The sequence below is a fragment of the Bubalus bubalis genome, chromosome 1 (assembly GCF_019923935.1).
Source record: "Bubalus bubalis isolate 160015118507 breed Murrah chromosome 1, NDDB_SH_1, whole genome shotgun sequence".
NCBI lineage: Eukaryota > Metazoa > Chordata > Mammalia > Artiodactyla > Bovidae > Bubalus > Bubalus bubalis.
This window is the reverse complement of record NC_059157.1, coordinates 3,474,515-3,491,939: the sequence shown is the minus strand read 5'-3', so window position 1 is coordinate 3,491,939 and position 17,425 is coordinate 3,474,515. Positions and strand designations below refer to the sequence as shown.

General features: G+C 50.2%; 1 protein-coding gene across 3 annotated transcripts in view; it reads right to left on the bottom strand.

Moving 5' to 3' along the window:
* LOC102395276 (ubiquitin-conjugating enzyme E2 E1) overlaps positions 1-16,882 on the bottom strand; it is a 64,203-nt gene extending 47,321 nt beyond the window's left edge. The window contains exons 1-3 of one of the 3 annotated variants that reach the window (XM_025272234.3): positions 16,712-16,882; positions 15,647-15,831; positions 12,058-12,108 (exon numbers count right to left, since the gene is read on the bottom strand). In XM_025272234.3, coding sequence (XP_025128019.1) covers positions 12,058-12,108; positions 15,647-15,798 — 203 coding nt within the window. In that variant the 5' untranslated portion in view covers positions 15,799-15,831; positions 16,712-16,882. The remainder of the gene's footprint in view (positions 1-12,057; positions 12,109-15,646; positions 15,832-16,711) is intronic. The other 2 variants (XM_025272140.3, XM_025272185.3) reach the window with 2 other exon arrangements.
* Positions 16,883-17,425: the final 543 nt, after the last annotated feature.

Below are 17,425 nucleotides of genomic sequence, written 5' to 3'. Positions count from 1 at the left end.
TTTCTTTATTCTGTCGTCAACTCCCAGACCTTTGCTCTGACTCTTCCAGGTGGTCTAAGCCACTAACTTATCCAAACGACCCCATCTACTGTAGGCCAGGCTCTTCTGTCCCTGTGATTCTCCAGAGAAGAATACTGGAACAGGTTGTCATTTCCTTCTCTGGTTCAACCCAGGAATCGAACCGAGGCCTCCCGCCTTGCAGACAGACGCTTTACCATCTGAGCCACCAGGGAAGCATGGGGTCGTAGCGTCAGATACAACTGAGTAACTGAACAGCAGACTGGCAAGTAATCTGGGCCGGTGTTAAATGAGACGCCTGCATCTCCCACGTGGGCCAGGAGCGGGACTGAGGCCGGAAGCCCCGCCTCACGAGGGACGGTCGTCGCCCTGTGTCGCCAGTGGCACCTTACAAACTCGTCAAAAGTATCTGAATAAGAAGCTCATAAACAATTTCTCCTCCAAACACTCACTGACTATAATGACCTCTGACTGTTTTAAAAAGTGAAAAATAGCAATCATAATCCAAAATTCCACTTTTGAACTAAGTGGAATAATGTCAATGAAATACAGTGTATTTTGGAGCTAAAAACGTAGTGCTTTGACTGACAACTTTTGTGAGGTGAGTAACCAGACACCAACTAGATCCCTTAGGACAGCTGTGCAACCCCCCACCCCTGCCCCCACCTGGAATGGGAAGCTGGCATCTGCTTCTCTGAGTGACTGCTGCGTGAACACGTGGCTCTGATGGGAGGAGCCAGGGGAGACCAACCTATCGCCCACGCGCAGCAGTAACCCCAGGCGCCTTACTGTCCGGGCATATGGTGTGCAACTTACAAGTACGTGTCTGGAGAATCAACCTCAGAAAAAGGGTCGGTTTCAATTATCAAGTTACACAGCCCCAAGAGTGCCTGGGATAATCTGAAACAAATTAATAAAATGGGACTGGAAGATGATTGGAAAGGTGATGCCTATAAGATCTTTACGAGTTCCAGGTACATTCAATGTAAAACAACGTAACAGTCAACCTTAAAAGGCTGAAAAAAATCAACTATGATGAATAACTTCCGGTGTGTTAAAAGTAAACACATAAACCCATATATTCTAGGGCATTCACAAGTGTGAAAAGCACAAACCACTGCAAATCAAAGCAGGTAAAAAAGTTGAAGGATGCAAGCAGCAATTTACTGATTTTCCAATTTATCCACTGCCTAGTATTTTCAAACCAAGTCCGGCAGAAGGGATTTATCAAAATACAACATATGAACCTCTGCACTGTTTACGTACGGCATCCACGCCACAGCTGTTAGCTGCAACGATCACAAAGGCCTTGAATCGAGGAAAGCGGGAACTTCTCTAGTGGAGGGAGGGAAAAGGACCCCCCCCCAATCCTTTTGAGAATTCACTGAAAATGACAGACCCCCTCCCAAGAGAAATAATCTACACAATGTTAAGAACAATTACACTAGTGTAAAAATCTGGCAACACCGAATCACTTCCCTGGATAAACACAATGAAATCTGCTAGTTGGGAAAAATAACACACATAAACACCCTTTCCTTCTCCACAGTCAGCCCCTCTACTGGCTCTGTCTCGTGGAGGTCACCGACAACGAGAAGGTGTAAAACCCGACACACACCTGCCAGTCTCCGCGCCTCCCACCTCAGCAGCACTGCTTCAGACCTGATGGCCACTCCACTCAAAACTCTTCCCACTCGCTGCTTCCTGACCCCCGGCTCTTCCTTTTCCTCCTTTCTCTCTGTGTCCTCCTCTGGCTTCTCCTTCAGCCTCCACCACCTCTGTCTAGAAGGCGTTCCAGTCTTCAGCCTGACCCTCTTCTCGCGCCTTCCTCTCCAGATGAGCTGGAGGCCTCTGAGAGCCTCTACAAGCTGGCCTCTCCCAAGTGCACACATCTCAACTCTCTGTGTCTCGAGTCCACTCTCCTCCTCAGGAAAAGGAAAGGGAAGTCACTCAGTCGTGTCTGACTCTTTGTGACCCCTCTGTCCATGGGATTTTCCAGGCAGGGATACTGGAGTGGGTTGCCATTTCTTTCTCCAGGGAACCTTTCCGACCAAGGGATCAAATCCAGGTCTCCCATGTTGCAGGCAGGCACTTTACTGTCTGAGCCACCAGGGAAGGTGACTGATGCGCCGAACTACCAAAAAAACAGCTTAGGCCTGGCCCAGGAGAGCTCTGCACCCCCTGTAATTACAGTATTAATGAATAGTATGCTGCCCAGGTAACAAAACCCAGTGATAACTTCAGTTCAGTTCAGTTCAGTCCAGTTCAGTCGCTCAGTCGTGTCCGACTCCTTGCGACCCTATGAATCCCAGCACTCCAGGCCTCCCTGTCCATCACCAACTCCCAGAGTTCACTCAGACTCACATCCATCAAGTCAGTGATGCCATCCAGCCATCTCATCCTCTGTCGTCCCCTTCTCCTCCTGTCCCCAATCCCTCCCAGCATCAGAACCTTTTCCAATGAGTCAACTCTTCGCATGAGGTGGCCAAAGTACTGGAATTTCAGCTTTAGCATCACTCCTTCCAAAGAAATCCCAGGGCTGATCTCCTTCAGAATGGACTGGTTGGATCTCCTTGCAGGCCAAGGGACTCTCAAGAGTCTTCTCCAACACCACAGCTCAAAAGCATCAATTCTCTGGCGCTCAGTTATGCAAAGTCAACAGGACCTTCCTGACGGAAACATCACCTTGGCCTCCTTCAAGTTTATCATAAGCTGCGTAGCGTGGCACAGGGCTTCCCTGGTGGCTTAGTGGTAAAGAGTCCACCCAGAACGCAGGAGACGTGGTTTCGATTCCCTGTCAGGAAGATCCCCTGGAGAAGGAAATGGCAGCCCACTCCAGTATGCTTGTCTAGAGAATCCCACGGACAGAGGAGCCTGGCGGGCTGCAGTCCACAGAGTCACAAGCAGTGGGACATGACTCCTCGATTAAATGACAACAAAGCGTGGCCGGGACTCTACAACAGCCCACCATCACTGGCATGCTCCAGCAAGGAGCCCTGCTGAGTGCCTCCGCCTCTGGAGGAGGAGGTTTCCCAGGGGTGAGGAGCACACTCTGACAGCAGGTACTAGGCCTGCTGTTTCACTCAGGGCACGACTGCATAGGAGAGGCGGAACAAGCACGGGCTCACCACGCAGCCCTGCCTCACTCGCTGGTGGTGGGGAATCTGTCAGATGCCTCCAGCGGGGGCCAGCACCTCCACGTACCCCACTCTGGAAAGGCTCTGGGCACAGGGAGCCGCTCAGGGAAGCCCAATTTACTCAGCACCCCTAAACCCATGCTCACTTCTTGGCAAACAGTAATCTTTTGAAGTCAAAACCCGTGAACAAAGGTACTGGTCTTTTCTGCATACATCTTCCCAAACTAGCCGTAGCACCGTCTTTCGTACCACAAAGAGTTCCTCTGTGATGCCGGGAAGGTGAAAATTGCCAAGAGAGACTGCATGCCACCTCGGAAAGACAGCCAGCAATGGACAGCTGTAAACTGCGAGGGCCGTTTCTCCAGCTCTTTCCAGTAATTTCTGAAGAGGGTAATAAGGGCATCCCATTAAACTATCAGACTCAAATTGGGTTTCTGTGCTTGTATTTTAATTTAACAAACATATATTGTTGTTTATCTACTCTCTCTTGGACAATGTAGGGATGCAAAGACGTAATCCCTGCTCTCAAGGAACTTCAAGTCTCCCAGGAAAGAACGAACGGAAGGACACGGGGGCGGGAGCTGCTTTTCCAGCAGCTGGAGTGGAGTGTTCCTCGAGGGCCACAGAGGCTTCAGTCCCCTAGACACGGTCACTCCACCATCAAGTTGGGTGCAGCAGCCTTCCAAAACACACGCTTTTCCACTCACCATCTCCCAGGTGGCGCCAGTGGCAAAGAACCCACCTGCCCATGCAGGAGACAGGAGACAGGGGTTTGACCCCTGGGCCCAGAAGAGCCCCTGGAGAGGGGCACGGCCACCCACCCCAGTGTCGGTACCTGGAGAAGCCTGTGGACAGGAGGGCCTGGCAGGCTGCGGTCCATGGGGTTCAAAGAGTTGGGCGCGACCAGCACTCACTTTCCCATTTCAGTTCTGACCCTATTGTCTTCCCTACAAACTGTGTTCAAAGAACCCTGCCGCTCCCTCTCCTGCCTTCTCACTCTTTTCCTCTGCGTCTACAGAGCGCGCTTTATACTTCACGTCCACAGGAAAAACTTCCGTGCCCTCCCCTACAGCTCAGAGCTCTCCCCTACTTGGCATCTGTGTTGGCCAGGGCCTCGCTGCTCCCCCATCCCTCAGAGTGCAAATCTCAACTCTCCTCCTCCCGGGGCCATTGGGTGGATTTCATCACCCACCTTCGTATCTACCGGAGTCGCCCACGGCCAGCCCCAGCCTCGGCACCCCGCCAGCCCACACACACAATGCACAGAAACCCACACACAGGCATCCCAACTCACTTCCAAATGGTTCTGCAAAATAAATATATGGAGATGTTGCTGCTGTTGCTAAGTCGCTTCAGTCGTGTCCGACTCTGTGCAACCCCATAGACAGCAGCCCACCAGGCTCCCCTGTCCCTGGGATTCTCTAGGCAAGAACACTGGAGTGGGTTGCCATTGCCTTCTCCATGGATGAAATTGAAAAGTGAAAGTGAAGTCGCTCAGTCATGTCCGACCCTCAGCGACCCCATGGACTGCAGCCTACCAGGCTCCTCCGTCCATGGGATTTTCCAGGCAAGAGTACTGGAGTGGGGTGCCACTGCCTTCTCCGTATATAGAGATGAGATGGAGGCAAAGCACAGGTACAGTTTTAACAGTTGATGTATGGGGGTGAAGGCTGGTGCTCCCTGTAATATTCTTTCAACTCTTCTGTAGTTTGAAAGTTTCCAGATTTAAAAAGTCGGGGGAAAAGAATATGTAGGATCAGAATACAAACAGGAATCGTGGTTGCTGTCCTTTGGGCAGTTTGTAAGTCTAACTTGTCTAATCTCAATAGGTGAGGTAGATCTGAGAGCTCGATGACTGATAATAATAAGCCTAAGTGTACCATCAACATGGAAGTCCTGACTGACGGCCTGCCAAGGAGCAGCAAGGCGCTCAGCACTGTGTGTACGGGGTCCACAAAGCACTCGCCCCGGGAGCGGGAGCCCGTCTCCCAGCCTCCCCCGCCTGTGCTCACGGCACCACCGTCTTCCCCGGACCCCTGAGCCCTCTCAAGCAGCCCACACCTCAATCAGTGGCCAAGGTCTCTGCTTCCAGTACTCTCCACCGCTCTCCCCTCTTCACTCTGAGGCCACCACCTGCCCCCATCCCAGGCCCACCTGCCCTCCCACCTGGACTCTGCGGCAGGAGTTCCACGCAGCCCTTGCTTCTCTGTCTGGATGCTCAGCTCTAACTGGATCACACTTCCGGTTTGAAGGGTTTCTGGAGACCCTCCAGCACCAGGAAGTCACACCCGAAGCCTGCCGGTGACCCCGAGGAGCATGCGTTTCATCGCTGCTTCTCCCACTCCTTCTCACTGCCTCGTTTGCTGTTGTCTAGTTGTCAAGTTGTGTCCAAGTCTTTGCAACCCTATGGACCATAGCCCACCAGGCTCCTCTGTCCATGGGTGCTCCCAGGCAAGAATACTGGAGTGGGTTGCCATTTCCTCCTCCAGGGGATCTTCCCCACCCAGGGATGGAACCCACGGCTCCTGCTTGTCGGGCAAGTTCTTCATCACTGAGCCACCCGGGAAGCCCCTGGCCACACACTGGCTCCCTGGCGCCCAGCAGTGCCCTGGCTGCTTTCCTGTGACCCTGTGGCCTGCACAGGCGCCCCCTCTCCCCCAGCAGGCTCCCTCACTCTCTCCACTCACTTCTGCTCTCCTGCGCGGCCCCAGACACGAACCCTCATGCCAGGTAATATCGCACTCCTCCGAACCTTTAAAATAACGTCACATGCACTTCCTACTTTGCAAGCACTACTGACACTTCCGAGTACAACCCGAGACCTGTCTGTGCGTTTCTTACCAGGATTCCCAAACAGTGAAGTCCCTGAAGACAACGGCTTTTCACATGTGACAGCCACTAAAGGTTTATGACAGGAACCTAACATTCCTTTACACAAATCCAAACAAACTATAGTGTTGCCTCCTAAACCACAAGCAATTTTCCCTTAAGATGCCAACAACATTTTAACAGCAGTATAGTCTTTTTCTTTTTCCCTCTTTTAGTGTGGTAAAATATATAATACAAAATTTGCCATTTTAAACCACTTGAAAATGTAAGATTCAGTACCATCAATTACAACGACAACATTGTGCAACTATCACCACGATCTGTTGGCAAAATTTTCATCACCCCCAAACAGAAACTGCCCCTGTTAAGAAATAACTACCCATTCTCCCTTCCTCCTGCCCCTGGGAACCCTCCAATCTGCCTGTTCTAATTAGTTCACCATGTAAACGGAATCATGTAATAATGTCTGTCCTGCTGTCTAGCTTATTTTCCAACTCATTCATGGTGTAGAGCGTGAATCAGAACTTCACTCCACGGGGCTTCCTTGGCAGTCCAGTGGCTGACTCTCACTTCCACTGCGGGGGGGTGAGGGTTCAATCACCCCTCACTCCCCCAGGGGAACTAAGATCCCACGTGCTGTGTGCGCAGTGCAGCGGCAGGTGGGGACAGCTTTTCGGGGCTGAAAAATACTCCATTATACGGACAGGCCACATTTTGTGTATCCACTCATCTGCTGATGGACACCTGGTTATTTGCACTTTTTGACTACTCTGAGCAGCTATGAACACTGACTCAATGCAGAGTCCCTGCTTTCAATCCTTTTGGGACAACACTTAGGAGTAGAATTGCTGGGTCACACAGGAATTCTTTTCCGCTTTATGGGAAACAACAGCAGTATAGTTTTACAATTTACAAATGTGGTCCTTTTGGGAAGCACAACACCCACAAGAGTTCCTACTCATCTAGGAAACAATTCACTTTAAGACAGGTAACAGATAAATGAAAGATATATACAAGGAAGGCTATTTTTCAGCAGGTAAGGTGAGACAGGGTTTTGTACAGGAAGACTTCTGTTGAACCTGTTTCTTAAACCCAAGCAAGCATACAAAACATGCTTGGACGAAATGATCAGCCTTTACTACTCAAAGAGGATCATCTCTTTTCAGTCCAAGGTTAGCAGCCTGGGATTTCTAAACTGACATCTCACTATTATTACCACCAATGCCAGGAGATTTTATATAAAACCACAGAATACAAAAATGTAAAGTCGCAGACACAATCAGTGCTGACCCAGAGCACCTCTCTAAGGGCAAGGTCAGATGAGACCACCAGGAGTATCTTTCACTCTTTACCCCAAAACTTCTGCATCTCAGCCTCTCAAAAACATACATTCTTATAATCATGTAACAGCCTAAAATTGTACTTAAAATACAAGCAATAAAATACAAGCAATGTTAGGAAAAATGATGAGCTGTTAAAGGCAGCTAAATGGGCAGCTCTAACAGTATCACCGTCTAACACGTCAGGAAGCTCTTACTCTCCTGTGAGCTTCACAACACTGCAAGGCCGGCCGGCCAGGTGCTCAGCCCTTTCAGTCAATGAGGAAAAGAAGGTTGAGAAAACTGCTTTACATTTGTTTTTAATGCTCCTGACATTAGCCTTTGTATCATACTAAAAAAAGGGTAAGTGTAGCTGTAAAACTTTAAAACCACTGTATCTGGTTTCATTCTAGGTCTCCCCCCAAATTAAAAAGCACTGACTTAGTTGGGTTCATATATTTAGAAAACAGAAAAATAATGCTCAAAATGTAATAAAGTCATCTCATATAAAAGGAAATTTTATTTTTATTATTCTCACCCATGCCTGAAATGTTTAATGACGTCTCTAAGACACTTTGTCCTAAATAGCACCCTGCCTCAAACCTTAATTTTTAGGTTTTGAGGCACTAAATGAGTATTTACTCAAAATTCTGATATATCTAATAAAAGAAATCTGAAGTTTAAAGGACTTGTGCAAAATGTGTCATTTATTATGTGCAGACATACAGGCTACAGACATTTATGGCTACAGGTTAGTTATATAGCTATAACTAGTCAATTTAGCAAAGCTTGAGCCTCAAGCTGTAAATAACAGCTACAAAACTGACTCCAGGGGCCCAGAGTTCACCAGCTATCTAAAAGGCATAGTTTTACAATCCAATGCTTTAGGAAATCATTACAGTAGTTAAGACAGCACTCTTCTCCTAAACGAGTGAGAGCCAAAATGCAGTGGAAAAAGCCTAACCGAAAGCACAGTACATGAACTGGGAGACTAGTTATGATCATATTTATATGCACAAATATAATAGTTCAGAGATACCAAGGAATTTTATTTAAATGGCAATACACAGTAATTTTAAAATTACAGTTTAAAATACTTTTGAGGTCACTGAATGTATGAAAGAAGAGAATGAAAAAGCTGGCTTAAAACTCAACATTCAAAAAACTAAGACCGTGGCATCCCATCCCATCCCTTCATGGCAAATAGATGGCGAAAAAGTGGCAACAGTGACATTTTATTTTCTGGGCTCCAAAATCACTGCAGACGGTTACTGCGGCCGTGAAATTAGAAAACGCTCGCTCCCTGGAAGAAAAACTGTAACACATCTAGACAGCATCTTAAAAAACAGAGACAGAGGTCCATCTAGTCAAAGCTATCTATGGTTCTCCCAGCAGTCATACACAGATGTGAGAGCTAAACCACAAAGAAGGCTGAGCACCAAAGAATTGATGCCTTCGAACTGTGGCGCAAGAGAAGACTCTTGAGAGTCCCTTGGACAGCAAGGAGATCAAACCACTCAATCCTAAAGGAAACCAACCCTGAACATTCACTGGAAAGACTGATGCTGAAGTGCCAATACTTTGGCCACCAAATGCGAAAAGCCGACTGATTGGAAAAGACCCTGATGGCGGGAAAGACTGAGGGCAGGAGGAGAAGGAGGTGACAGAGGATGAGATAGTTGGATGGCATCACCGACTCAATGAACATGAATTTGAACAAAATCAGGGAGACAGTGAAGGACAGAGAAGCTGGGGTGCTGCAGTCCATGGGGTCGCACAGTAGCACACAAGTGAACAACAACTGAATCTATTCCTCATTTTGTTCTTCAAAATAACATCTACTCAATATAAAACGCTGAGAATTTAACTTGATGTGCTCAAACGTAACTGTTAGAAACTGCATTTCACACAGGTTTGGAAACTCAGTAAGTTCACATATATTTGTCAAGTGCTAAAAATACTCAACACATCCAGTGCACCTTCAGGAGAAGCAATTCTCCCACTGATCTGCAATAATCAATGGTTTACTGAGAGGTTACTATGCGCCAACTACTATACTTTAATAAAGTAATGTAGCTAAATTTAAAGCCACACACTCAATAGTGACTGAAGAAAGGCAGTTCTACAAAAGTTTAATATACATTAATTGAAAGCTAATTATTTAACTCACTCAAAATATAGTTTACAATTGTTGAAATTAAAAATTTGTAAGAACCAAGCTATCAAGTTTTCATGCTGAATAACACTAAGAAAATTATAAAGAAATAAACATGCATACATTCAATGTATCATTTAATTCACACATTTTAATTGGAAGCTAGCTTCCCTGGTGGCTCAGAAGGTAAAGAATCTGCCTGCAATGTGGGAGACATGGTTTGGATCCCTGGGTGGGGAAGATCCCCTGGAGAAGGGAAAGGTTATCCACTCCAGTATTCTTGCCTGGAGAATCTCATGGACAGAGCCTGGTGAGCTACAGTCCACGGGATCACAAAGAGCTGAACACGAACTTCAAAAAGTAGCTTCAAATTATCCATTTCCATCTCAAATAACAATATACATTAAAATAGTAAATGATTCAATCCTATAAGGTACCAACACAAAACCTAAAACCAAACTCGTTTACGTTAGCTGACTATTGGGGTACTGTATAACACTCTGTCAGTAACACTAGTAAACCAACCAAAAATAGAAATCACAGTTCACAGCACTTAAACAGCTCTACTGAAAAATGTCTTCAGAAAAATAAGACAGTCTTTACTTTTGAAAGTCAACATAATACACATTTCCCTCCCAAAATAAAAATGTCTTGTGTTTTCTCTGAAACTGAAGAAAAATTTTTTCAAAATGTTTATGTTAAAGCTTGTGTCCCCACCGTCCAGAACCCAACAACCCATCCAGTTTCAGGCGATTGATGGTCAGAGGTTTCACCTTGAAGGGTCTTTAGGAGGGTTTTCCAAGGATAAGAAGTTCTACATGTGAGCAATACAAATCTCTCACATGGGAGCTCAGCTAAAATGCTAGGAAACTCAAGTGTACTGACAACTGGTTTCTTAAAGAAAATGATTAATCCCATGAAAACCTTCAAACTGTTTAAAATTTTATACTGTAAATTTAAGAAAGAAGTTTATGCCTTGATAAACATTATTAGTTTTGAAACCATGCTTTAAAAGCTTGGTTTTAAAACCTAGATCAGCTAAAGCTGTCTGAACCCACAAGACATGCATGGAAGAGACGTGATATCAAATATGTGGTGATAAGGACAGGCAGCAGACATACCTCGGGGAATGCCCATGGGTTCAATACAACCAACCAAGGGAGCCACAGGCCTCCAGCCGAACGAAGCTGCCACCAAGATGAAAAAGGAAAATATCCTAGGCCTAAGCCTGGCCCATTTCTCAACTGTTCAGAAAGACAGTCTGAAAAGATTCTTAAAAGCCAAGAGAGAAATCCTCCAGAACAATTAACTGGCTACAAACTATAGTTTAAGGGCATTTAAACTCAGAAAACAGGACAAGATTTTACCAAGCAACACCCCACACTTGACCGAACATAAGAACATGTTACGAAAATGGCAGTATTAAAGCTTTCCCCACTTAATCCATTAACCATAGCTTAGAAAGTTCAGTGTTCATAAGCAAAATATTCCCTTTAGTTTTTCAACCTGAATATTCCCACAGGCACATTTTAAATTCTGTTTATCACCACTGCTACTTGCTAGTAACAACTTCTTCCTATGCTATAAGTTTAGTACACTTCTAAAACACCACACCCTATTCCAATTATCAATCCTGAGAACTAAGAATTAGCTTAACTGTTACAGTTAATTTTCAGACTGTGGGAGTAATAGAATGGAATAATTAACCTCTCTCAAACGACGCTATTGTAGTACCTAAGTCCTTCAGCGGAGAAGGCGATGGCACCCCACTCCAGTACTCCTGCCTGGAAAATCCCATGGATGGAGGAGCCTGGTGGGCTGCAGTCCATGGAGTCGCAAAGAGTCGGACACGACTGAGCAACTTCACTTTCCCTTTTCACTTTCATGCATTGGAGAAGGAAATGGCAACCCACTGCAGTGTTCTGGCCTGGAGAATCCCAGGGACGGGGGAGCCTGGTGGGCTGCCGTCTATGGGGTCGCACAGACTCGGACACGACTTGAAGCGACGTAGCAGCAGCAGCAAGTCCTTCGTCACTTCACGTTGATTTAGTAAAATCATCCATTCTTCCGCCTTGACCCAACAAAAGCCAAGCGGCTATTTTAAATAAAATCAAGTCATCACCAAATCCTTCAAAAGCGTGTATCAAGTTGTTTTGAAACTGAAACACGCATGATATACACACAGTTCGAGTAAAAAACGTCTTTATCAAAGCCACAAACTACATCCTGAATCGGTCAGCCCAAAGTCCAACACAAAAATGCATACAACGTAACTTGTGTGATGCAGTGTTACCGCTGCATTAGCTTGAAGAACAAAGACGGCAGTTTTCTGAACTGAAATGTCCCTAAGCGTCTGGGTCCCACAGCACCCTCGGGAGCCCTGAGGGGGTGTCCCAGACAAGCACGCGGACAGGCGTCCCTCAGAGGACCCTCCGCACGGCGGCCGCAGACTCGGCGGAGCCTCAGGCCCAGGCCGGATTCCAGCGTGAGCTCGGGGTCAGCGCCCCACAATCGCCGGCCAAAGAACAAAAGCAAAACTTTGTAACAAGAAGAGAAGACTTCTACAGTTCAGAAGAGGGACCAGGGGAGAGGCGCTCACCTGCAGTTGGGCGGAGGGTCTAGAGTGATGTCCGCCAGCTCCTTCTGAATCCTGGATCGGGAGGCGAGGGGAGAGAAAGACAGCGCGTCAGGGTGGCCGCGCGCAGGGCTGACAACCCCCGCCCGGGTTCGAGGCCCGCCTCGCGCACCGCCTCTCGGCTCCGCTCGGCGCCGCCGCCGCGACCCTTCCGGAGCGCCTCGCCCGCGGCCGGTTTCCCGACCCGCAGCGGACCGCGCGGGGCGCAGCCCGCCCGCCCGCCGCCCCGCGTCTCCCCCGCCCCGCACGGCGCCCCCCTCAGGCCGCCCGCGTCCCCGGGACGCAGCCAACATGGCCGCTCCCCGCGCGGCTCCGCGGGCGCTGACCGCCCTGCCGCCTGACCGTCGGCCGGGGGCGGCGCAGGCCGCGCGGTGCCCTCGGGAGGGCCCCGCCCGCGGCGCACGAAGCCGCGGCCCGGCCGAGGACCCCCGCGGCCCGCCCCCGCCCCCCGCCCGGACACCCCGCAAGGTGCACCGGCCGCCCGGCCCCAGCCCAGCCCCGCTGGCCCGCACACCCCGGCGGCCCCCGCCCGCACCCCGCACGGGCTCTGAACCCGGGACCCCCCCCCCCACACACACACCCGCGAGCTCCCGTCCCCGCAGCGCCCCGCCACTGCACGGAGCCCATCCCCCGCCCCGGGCCGACGCCGCCCGGCCTTCACGCCAGGCCCGGCCTTTGTCTTGGGCCTACCTAGGTGCCCAGAGCATCAGTTCAGACCAAAGTTTGCGGCCATGAAGCCTTCGCCACCTTCCAGACCCAGCCTGGTGTCTTTATCACCTTTCCTGACCCTATCGTATCAAGCAAGCCCTAAGGGGCTGTGCTACAATTTAAAAATCCCACATAGGCAGTACAGGAATAAAAAACATACACACAGTCTAAAAGCAATCAATCCCAATGGATGCTCTTCTCTTCCCAAAGATTTTCTGAGGATAGGATGACAGGACTAGCTAGCTGCGATTGCAAAAGGTTTTATGAAGGCAGTTTTTTTTTTCATTTATAAGTCAAGAGAAATTTACTTCGGATTGGGGTGGTGATTAGCGAAGTTCCTTAAACTTTCCAATTGGAGGACATTTCTTGTCCCCTGCAAATCTGGTTAACTGTAGAAAGGGCTTTGCTATCTCTGGTATCTACTTATCTGTGTCCTGCTCAATTCTTTCGTCAATTCTTTTGCGATCATCCTATCAGCTCTGGGGCCTTGGCATCCCCGGTGTTTGACTCATTATTGTATGTCAGGCAATCGCGGGCTTCCTGATTCTTTACCTGCATCTACTAGAATGGCTGTGTATGTTAAGGCCTATGTACAGGGGCAAAAATCACCTCCCTCTAAGCACAACTGGTATAAATTCTCCTTGTCAATCCAATCTCTCTGATAAAATATTCACTGAAAAGGGAGCTGTTTCTTTAATACCTAAAAAAGATAATACCAGACAGCTTTATCCACTTCACTTCTACAGCAAACATGCACACTACTTCCAGAATACTGGGAAAAGATTTGTAAGAGTAATCCACACATGTTCCACAGAGTATTTCTTATCCAGGCCACCTGCAGTGGGGGCTTTCCCTTCAGCTGTGGACTAAAAACCAACAAGTGGTTTCCTTCTAATGTGCAGTTAAGTAACCTCTTGTCAGCCAACTCAGGCTTGTCTTTCTTCCCATCTCCTAGTATATGTGCCCGCCCCAATTCTATTCCTACCTTCCAGATCAATTTCCCAGAGCAGCATCTACAGGGTCCCAGCGACCTCCCTTTTCCCCTTGTTCTTTCGTGGATACGAGGCCCCCTCTGTTTTTTCACCTTTACTATTAACCACAGCTCTGCTTTATGGTAACAGCCACTCCTTCAGCAAGATTCCCAGGGAGCTAAAGCTGATGTTAACCTGATAAAATTACTGTTGGAAGCTTCCCGCCTTTCATTTATTTTACACCTACCATCTCTTTCCCAGGCATTTCCAAATGAGTTTTTAACTTCCTTAGCATAAATGGACAAATTGTGTCTAATGAAGAAAAAGAAACCGTCTCTAATTTGCTTACATAAAGCAGACAATTTTATATTTGACACCTGTGCCTTTATCCCCAAATATATTCCTGTACACTAGGGTAATCCAGCAAAATATAAAAATGCTAATGAACTAACACAAATATTCTGCCTTAGGTCGGGCCAAAAGCTGCCCTCAGCTTGAATCAGAGAGCCCAGAGAAAGGGAGGGGGAATAAAGAGAAGGCTCCATCCGAAGAGGGCAGGGGAGACTCCAGGCTCGGGGAGAACCAGCACAGGGCTGACCGTGGAGGGCCGCTCAGGACTCCTGGGAAGCTGAGATGCGATCAAACGACCTCTCTGAAATGAGAATCTTGCCAAGGCACCTTGCCACTTAACTCTACACCTCTACACTGTTTACAGCAGCCAGAGCCTTTTCTTCCTCTCCTGTGCTTAGGTCACCAAAGCATTTCATCAACTTTCCAAATTTCAAGTCAGGGAAAATGACAGGACAAACTTTCTAACTCAAAGTTTTGGCTCACTACTCAGTGGAAAAACCTAAAGCCTCCTTTTCCTTTTTTTTACGTTCTTTTAAGACAGACATCTTTATCTAAGCTACCATTTCGATTCCTTACTATCTTCCTGGTTTGCCACTTTCAAGTTTAATGACTGTACACCGGACAGCAGGATTTATGAAAAGGAATGGGGGCTCCAAGGAATCTGCTGTAGACTAAGGCTCGTGAGGATCAGAGGATACTACTCAAGGATGATGGAGGTTAAAAGTAACTTCTATCAGAGACATAAGAGGGAGAGAAAAAAGAAAAAGAGCTACTGCGTGAATTCAACTTGTGTTGACCAAAGTGTTTTTGTTTTGTTTATAGCATAAAAGAAAATAGCATGAAAAAAAATTTGAGCGTCCCTGAAATTTAAGTGGAGGTTCTCAAAAAGAACAAAGAATCCCCAAAACAGCCTAGAATAACTAATTTACATCATTTATTGATTCATTAATTTGCTTCAACTCTCTAAATCAGAAAAACCTCTTTAAATCCCATTTGAAAACGTCCATCTCCATCTATTAAATTTTTTACTCTGCTAATGTGAGTTAGTTATTCCTTATGCAATTTGTGGAGAAAGCACTATTCAAAGAAAGATCCTATGTGCAACAGGTGAGAAGAAGTAAGACAGTGATAGAAATCGTCGTGATAGAGCTGTCCGGGCAGGTATTAGTAATTAAGTGGGATGACAGTCTTGGGGAGGGTCACAGATTAGTGATTAACAGGACAAATAATTTGAAATCAGATTTGGAGGTCACTAGCAACACTCATGCGGATTCTTACAAACTGCAGCAAGATACGGGGAAGGCAAGCCACAACAGCTGCATGGAGACAATGATCAGAAGAAAAAACAGAAGCAGCAACAGAGAGAAATAATTCGGGCTTTCAAGGTCCTTTTTTCCCTTTTTATGAACACATAAGCCCTGAGGAGCGTGTAAGCTACCCTCACTGGAGGCGGACCCAATGCAGCCGGAGGCCGTGCGGGCAATAGGAAGCCTGCTTTGGGGGGCGGGGGTGGGGTTCGGTACCTCTTGGCGCTGGTGGAGAGTAGTTTGGAGTTTTTGCTCATGCTGACTTTGCTCTCCTTCTTCTTGGGGGTGTTTGCTTCTTTCTCAGTTTGCTGGTTGGAGGACGAAGACGAGGAGGAGCTGGTGCTGGCCCTCGAATCGTCATCCGACATAGCGAACCCCCCGCCCCACCCCGCAAACAGCCCCTGCAGGGTGAGGGAGACAAAATAGAAAGGCCGGTGTAGACACGGAACTCGGGCGCTGTCAGGAGGGCTCGGGCCCCCGCCGCCCCCCGCCCTCCACGCGCTTTCCCGAGTCTCCAGGCCCATCACGGCCTCCGCGAGTCGGACGCGGGCTGTTTGTATTCCCGGCCCCGAGTGGGGGCCGCGGTGGGGACCGGCCGGGAGCGCGGCGCGCCGCCCCTCCGCCGCCCCCGAGGCTCCCCTCCGGGAGGGGGCCGGGCCCGCCGGCCTCGAGCGGTGTGCAGCGGCCCCCGGGGGTCGCGGGGGCCGGGAGCGGAGTTCGGCGAGGTGGCGGGGCGGGGAGGTCGGAGAGGGGCGAGGGAGGAAGCCGAAAGGGGGGACGGGGGCGGGAGGGGGCGCCGGTGGGTGGGGGTAGCGGGCGGCGGGCGGGGGCGCCGAGGCCGGCCCCCCCCCCAGCCCCGGGCCGGCCCCCGGGCGGGGGTCCCAGCACTCGCGCGGGCGCCGCCGGGGTGGGGGTGCGGGGCCTCCCCGGCGGAGGGGTAACAATAAGCACGGCCGCCCCGGGGGGCTAGCCCCACGGGCCCCCGCCCCGGGGACACGGGGGGCCCCTCCCCTCCCCCTCCGCGGGCCTTGGCGGCCACGGGGGGCTCCCGGGGCCGCGCTGACAGTTCGAGCCCCGGCGGCCCCCCCTGACCCCCGCCGCGGGCGGCCCCCGCGCCCCACGCGGCCCGGGGTCCCCGCCCATCCCCCCGCGGGCGGGCCCGGCCCCCCGCCGCCCCCCAATCCCGGCCCCGCGCCCAGCTGCCGCCCGGGCGGCGAGGGGCGGCCCCGAGGCCCAGCGGCGCAGCCGGGGACCGGCGGGCGGCTGGGGGGATCCCCGTACCTCTCTTTGTGTCTGGCTGCTCCGTGCCGCCGCGGCGGCTGCTGCTGCGGCTGCGGCTGGGCCTGGCCACTCGTGTCTCTCTCTCGCCGGGAGAGAAGCGGAAGTGCAGCAGCAGCAACTATTAAACAGGCAATGGCTTCCCCCGCCACACACGCTCGCCCGCGCCCCGCCCCGCCCCGCGCAGGCCCCGCCCCCGCCCGCGCAGGCCCCGCCCCGCGCCCCTCCCCCCGCACGCGCGCCCTCCCCCCCAGCGCGCACCTCAGCACCTCGGGCGCCGGGCCGGGGGCCGAGGCCTCGCGTGGCCTGGGGACCCCGCCCCGCCCGCGCCGGGAGGGGGTGGGGGTGCAGAGAACTGCCCGGAGTGGGGAGGTGACCTGAGGAAGTCCTCTCCCAAGGGGCTTTTGCCAAGGGGACTCGAGGGTGGCCGACTGGTTTAAAAAAAAAAAAGGTGATCCGGTAGCCAGGACTTTGGACGAGAGAATGCCCCCGGGAGCTGCTCCTAAAAAGTGATCAGCCTAGGGGGAAATGAGGAACCCCACGACAGGCTGTTCTGTGGGCTGACCTGGCTTCTCCCTCTGACGGTTTACCTGCTAAGGAGCAGAGGTCGGTGCAGGCTCCCCTGTGAGAAACGGGACTTTTCTGCCCAGACACGTGCCATTTTACAATGTTAAATATTCCCAGTGATTTTTATAGACAGAGGTGGTGTTTTCTAAA